At 43.4% G+C, this 6,453-nt stretch overlaps 1 protein-coding gene across 2 annotated transcripts; it reads right to left on the bottom strand.

Annotated features, from left to right (window-relative positions):
* Positions 1-2,597: 2,597 nt before the first annotated feature.
* Positions 2,598-5,632, bottom strand: LOC147451108 (protein MOTHER of FT and TFL1-like). Of its 2 annotated transcripts, none has more exons than XM_086520075.1 (4): positions 4,730-5,632; positions 4,567-4,628; positions 4,427-4,467; positions 2,598-3,088 (listed from the first exon to the last, which is right to left on the bottom strand). In XM_086520075.1, exons 1-4 carry the CDS (start codon positions 4,922-4,924, stop codon positions 2,856-2,858), a joined length of 531 nt encoding a protein of 176 aa, XP_086376201.1. In that variant the 5' UTR covers positions 4,925-5,632; the 3' UTR covers positions 2,598-2,855. The 2 variants fall into 2 exon arrangements, with proteins under 2 accessions (XP_086376201.1, XP_086376202.1); XM_086520076.1 differs by having other exon boundaries at positions 2,598-3,073; positions 4,730-5,623.
* Positions 5,633-6,453: the final 821 nt, after the last annotated feature.

Here is a 6,453-nt window from a genome sequence, read left to right as displayed (position 1 = left end):
CCTGGAAATTACATATGGGACCTCATAAGAAGATTTTGGTTGAAGATAACTCCTCTATGATCAAGATCATGGATATTAACATCACAATTCAAGAGGGGTTATGACATTGATAAGACAATTGCTTCCTAAATTGAAGATTTTCTTAGACAGAGAAGCTTTATATGGTTCTTGCTCTCATACAGTTTTTCACCTACATTTCCGAATGATAGTTTGATTAACTTCCAAATATATAGAAGATTAAAGAATACCCACATTAGGATAATAACACACTTGGTGGAGCTCTATCTATGTATACCTCCATAAAGCAAAGGGGAGGCATGTCTTTCATGATATGACCGGCTATGTCACGAAAGATCTAGCAAAGTCTCACTGGTAAAAACACATATATTAATGTCTTAGCTAAAGGTATTTCGTGAGTTTGGCAATCTTTCTTAGTATGGTGCATACCTTCTTGTGCCATTCAAAGCCATTTCTCCCTTTTTTAGTTGTGAAGCATACAAAAAAATATTTATCGTTTCTGTCGGCTCTATGCTTACGACTCTATGCTCAATTTGGTTTTCACATCCTCACACACCATTACTTTCCTAGTCAACCACTCAATTGTGTTTTTGTGCACCATAACATACCCTCATTGCGATCTTCCTCCAAATCTTTTGTATAATACAAACAAGCGACATTGAAGCTAGTTATCTTTTAGCCACACTCCTTTTTAAATGTGGCCTTTGTGGCACAAAGGCCTTCAAGGTCGTTGTAAAGTGCTCCGAGAAGAACATCCATCTATAGTACATGGTTTATTCTTCTTTGCCATGCACCCTTAGGCCTTCAATATAACTCATAAGGCTCAAAAGGAAACAAATGGTGACTTCCAAAGCTCATTTTTAAAAAAAATCCGTAACTACGATCGAGGCGAGCATAATCTTGGCCCACACAAAGGGTATGCATTGCAGCACTATTATACAATCTTGCATTATCACACCGCTTGAATTAAACCTATCTGCCTTTATAAATAAGGCAATAGCCGCATTCTTGTAGAGCTCTCCCCGAGTACTCATCATATAACATAATCATTTAAAAGGTGGCGCATTTTCCACATTAGGATACCTCTTATCAATGTGACATGTTGATTGACATGTTTTCTCATATACTCCAAAACGTACTAAAGGGTGATTAGGTCTCCCCAATCTCAGAAAAATAAAAATTCTCTCAAAACATTTCAAATGCATAAGTGAAGGGTGGGTATAGAAAATGAAAAGTCACGGAAAATGAAAAGTCAAAAGACATTTCATCTCCATATAAAAGAGATGGATACATTTGTGTTTTCCTTTAGCATTTTGTTATTGTCATTGCACTCCATAAGAGTTTCTTAGTATCCTTGCACTTCTTGTGTAGTGAATATTTTTGTTTTGAAGCCATTAAGTAAACCGATATAAAGGGTGAATATACACATCCATTTCTTTATGAAGTAGGTAAGCCGATATAAAGGGTGAATATACATATCCATTTCTTTACTTTATATTGGACTGAAAAAATCAAATTCAAGAACATGTAGCTATTCTTTGTTGTCAAACATAAGAGGGATTTGGGAGTTGACAAAGACGATAGTCCACACATCAACATAGTTGCCCAAAAGGTTTGATCCATCACTGGAACCACAAATTCCTAGGGCCTTTCGTAAAATTTGGTGACATGTCATTAGAGTGCTTCCAAACTAAGTAATGTGTAGAGATTTGCAACACACCATGTAGAGTGGTTCGTCTTATGCCATGACACAAGAGCTTCCACTCCATTGTGGCGTAAGGAATATCTAATGCAAGGCATAAGTAGAAAGTGTCTAGGCACCTTCTACCTCTTTTTGTACTTGGAGATCTTTTTGGAACTTTTTTATCATCAATTTTGAGCATGTCTCCACTTTGGCATAGTGGGGAACTATCAAAAAATGCAGTTATTACGCCGTGTATGGATGGGATTGTAGTCTAATTCCAATTTTTGGACACCTTTCTTGCATCATCTCTAGATGCTACCTTGTATTGCAAATCGATAAGATGTTCTCTTTAAGCACCCTTTAACAACAAGCAAAAGATACTATAGTCACAAAAGGATGATAAATCGAGGGTATGTATGAATTGCAAAAATTACACTGAGGATAGCATTGTGCATGATTAGTTTTGTGACACTAGTGTCAATCCACCGAAATATTGATTCTATCTCAATGTTTATTGCTATCCAAAGCTCTATGCTTGCAAGTCAACACAAGAAGTTTTGGACAAATTCTCACAATAATTACCACATTGTGACTTACCTCAACATCATGAGCTTCTGTTCGAGACACCGCATACCTAGCTAGGCACGATCGGGGTCAGGGGACCGCCGGCCCGGTGGGGGGGCCAACGGTCCCCTACCCCCAATTGTACCTAGCTAGGTATGCGGTGCCTCTCGAACAGAAGCTCATGATGTTATTCATTGTATGAAAAACCCTCCATTTTCCTACATGAGGAAATTTCTAAACCTTCTTGCATGCAAGGTGGTACATGCAAAAGAGGGGGCAGTATCGAGAGAGAGAGAGAGAGAGAGAGAGAGAGAGAGAGAGAGAGGATGACTTCCTGTACAAAATGTTTAAAAAAACCTTCTCCAAACAAGAGAAGATTTCAAAAACAGAAACACACATCATAAACAGAAGAGAGTACCACATCCCACAAACTGGCCAAGGCCACGAGGTCAACAAGACCTGGGCTGGTAGGGAGCTGGGGAGCGTTATCCAATTTCAATCTCATGAGTTCAAGCTGGAAGTGGGCAGGAATAGGCTTTTTTGGAAACTTTTTGAGAGGTTTTAGGTGGGAAAATGTGGGGAAGGAATACTAGCGCCTCCGGCCGCCTGCCTGCTTCTGGGCGTTGAAGTAGACGGCGGCTACGGGCAAGGCCAGGTCGCAGGTAAGCGCAAAATCGCGCGTGCTAAAGTTGTTGCGGAACATGGGCGGCATGACCAGCAAAGGCCCTTCCTGCTTGAACAACAGGAACACGAAGCGATGTATGCCTATCAATGGCTTGGGCGCCTCATACTGCAATATCTCCATACCTGCACCCATGCCATCTGCTATTATATTAACTCATGATGATCAACTCACAAGAAGTTTTGGACAAATTCTCACAATAATTCCCACAATGCGACTTACCTCAACATCATGAGCTTCTATGAGGGAGGCACTGCATACCTAGCTAGGTAGGTATGCGGTGCCTCTTGAGCACAAGGTCATGATATTATACATCGTATGAAAAACATTGAAAAAATTTTAATCTTCTTGTGCAACGCTCTTTACTTAAAAGAGCAAAACACATTCTCTTCTTTCCTCGCCTAAAAAGAAGAAAAAGAAAATGGTTAAAAGGAAAAGAAAGCAAGTAGGATATTACTCCCAACAGAATTACAAACAAAAGGCCGTGAAGACAAATACAGGTTATAGAAAGCTACTACTCCCTAGTTGGGCCCATGGCCAAAGGTTCGCTAAGCTCTCAAGGCAAGGCCAGATTGCACCAGTGTTAGAAAAAACCCGAGGTCTAGTGTATTTTAACAGGCTGAGAACCGAAAATCTCGATTAGATTTTGAGCCTGCCTTGAAGAAAACCAGGAAATTTTCACCAGTTTTAGTGTAAATACCAGCAAAAGCTTCAAAACTTGTGACCTAAAAGCCGAGAGAATTGCAAGGTTGCCCTTATTTTCTTCGGTTAGGAAAGATGTATTTTCTAGCCGTGGACTGTACAAGAATTGCACTCGCCTTATTACCTTTTCAAAATATTGTTTAATTCACACTACAAGCTCAAAACTGATATCTGACGCTGGATTGGGCCTCGTGGCATGACCTCGTGGGTGGGATCTTGAGTTCAAGCGTCCTCCGGCTTTTATCCTGGAAAGACTATGGCCTTCGGGTGCACAGGTCCAAAATGAAGCTTTTCCTTCTTTCTCCAACCACCCTTTGCCACACAAGACGTGCACTGAAAGCTTGGGTGGGAAATCTGAAGCCAGCCTAAAACACACTAGCCATACAAAATGCATAACCACCGGCTGTGAGTTACAAACCGTAATGGGCTATGGCATTCCCACCTTAATATGGCTCTCTCTCTCTCTCTCTCTCTCTCTCTCTCTCTCTCCATGCCAAGGTTGGTGTGCAGCAACCAAGGTTGCCTAGGCCATGAATTGCCAAGGTTGGTGTGCAGCAATCTTGTGAAGGCGTGATCGTAGTCAAGTGAAGAAGGTGACCATGCCATAAATAGCCAATCGCAGAAGGCCAACTGGAAAGTCTCAAAATCTCACTTTGAACGTAGAGAGAGCCAATAAAAAAATAGACACACAACGGAAAGAACCAATCAGAATTTATACGGTGTTAATTGTAATCTGTGGATCTAGTAATAATTCATTATTACACGACTGAACTCACCTTGACTGGCGTCGCCGCCCGCCGGAATGTCCGTGACGATCCTGCCAGCAACACTCACAGCACGAGCTGTTAAATTGAGATCTGTAGCAGCAGAACAAAAAAAATTAAAAAAATCCAGCAAGCGGGGGTAGCAATTATACCAATGGACCCATTCCCGGGAAGAAGGCTCGCTTGGGCTGGGGGCGTCCGGATCTACCATCACCTGCAAAGGAGGAAGCTGTTAGGAAGAGCAGAGTGCGGGTGTGTGTGTGTGTGTGTGTGAGAGAGAGAGAGAGAGAGAGCAGGAGTAGCTGTGGTTCTCACCAGCGTGTAAAGACCATCATAGGAACCGCCGATTTGGACTCGTGGGCGATCCACCAGCGCAGTGGTCTTGATTTCACAGCCGTTGCTGACCTGGCGAATAGGGTAGGACACCACCATTTCCGCGCTGGGTGTGAAATTGTCGATGACGTCGCCTATCACCCTCCCCACTACCAGCGGCTCTGTAGATCTCGCCATTGCTGCTCTCTTCGCCAGTTTTTCTATTTTATATCCCCTTAATTCAACCTTCTTGCACTCCTTACTCACTTCCGTCACCTGCTGCTGCTGCCTGCTTAATGCTTGCCCTCTACTGCGGCGCGATTTATATTATGGCCCTCTAAAGCTCAATTTCCCTTGTGGCCTTTTTCTACAGCTCTCGAACGGCCTTTTTGATGGAGAGGGTGCTTCGCTGTCCCGCCTCAACGCTTCACACGCAAGCTCACCCCCTAATCGCTTTCGCTTGCGAGCAGCTTCTCTCGCCCTTTCTTTTATTCCGCACGTATGAGGATTCACAATCTGTAAGATTTCGTGTGCAAAGGTGATTGCGACATCAAAGGATTGGATGCGCTGTGTGTGTGTGTGAGAGAGAGAGAGAGATGTGAAGCACGCAACAAGGAAAGAAACTGAAAACCAGAGAGAATGGGCTACAAAGAAAGGGGACCTGCTCAAATGCTCTGCACCCACGATCACTCGCGCAACCCCTAGAGAGAGAGAGAGAGAGAGACTGGGAAGGGAAAGCGCGAAAAATTCCTCCCTATCTGAAAATTGTCTGCCCAGAAGCTCTACAAAAAATATGAGAGAGAGAGAGAGAGAGAGAGAGAGAGTCTAGAGAAGACAGATGATTGAGCTCCTTTTCTGAACAAGAAATCGTCCTTGCAAGAATCTGAGAGTGAGGGAGCAAGGTCTGCAAAAGTAGCGATCGGGTGAAGAAAAGTTACAAGTAAAGCGGCAGTGAACATTTATATAGGACTAGCTCGGCGCAGTGTGGCAGTGGATGACCGCCAACAGCCGGGGATCTTTTCCTGCGCCGGCCTGCAGGCTGCGGCCCCTGCCTCAGTGGCTCTTGAGATCGCCGCGCCTCTGCGGCTTCCACGTGTTCAATAAGTCGTAATCTACGTCCACGTATCAAGCGTATTTTTATACGTGTTATAGTGCCATTCGCTAGCCTATTGGTCCCCCTGACACCCTGACCCACGAAGACTCGCTTACTGCCACCCGTCAGCTTCTGTACGCTTCGCGTGATACGCTCAAAATATCCAATTATTAGTATTTTATGCGTCGCAATGTTTACTTTGAAGTTTGGCCTGCGCTGCACCGCACTCCTTTTCATATATATTTTTCTAATAATTTTCTTGGACCTTTTACAATAAGGACTAGCATAAAATCTTTTTTTTTTTTTTGGACAAAACAAAATCAATCAAAAAGTAGAAAAGTGTATCAAAAAGCCCTTGGGAGGTACCCAATCTAAGGCTATGGTCACGCGAGGCTTAGTTTTGAGGAGCAGCTCTCGACCAACTGTGAGTGTTTGCAGCTTTTCACCGGCGCAGTTATCTAACCATGCCAAAAAGGCATAGTTTGAAAACTAACCCGATTAGGTGTCGATGAGCTCTCCTGTTGCGCCCGTCTCTCTCTCTCTCTCTCTCTCTCTCTCTCTCTCTCTCTCTCTCTCTCTCTCTCTCTCTCTCTCTCTACCCACTGCTGCCCGTCACCTCTGGGTGCACGTACTT

Source organism: Adiantum capillus-veneris, chromosome 9 (assembly GCF_014529385.1).
Source record: "Adiantum capillus-veneris isolate H3 chromosome 9, ASM1452938v2, whole genome shotgun sequence".
Taxonomy (NCBI): Eukaryota; Viridiplantae; Streptophyta; class Polypodiopsida; order Polypodiales; family Pteridaceae; genus Adiantum; species Adiantum capillus-veneris.
This window is presented reverse-complemented; position numbering and strand designations above follow the sequence as displayed.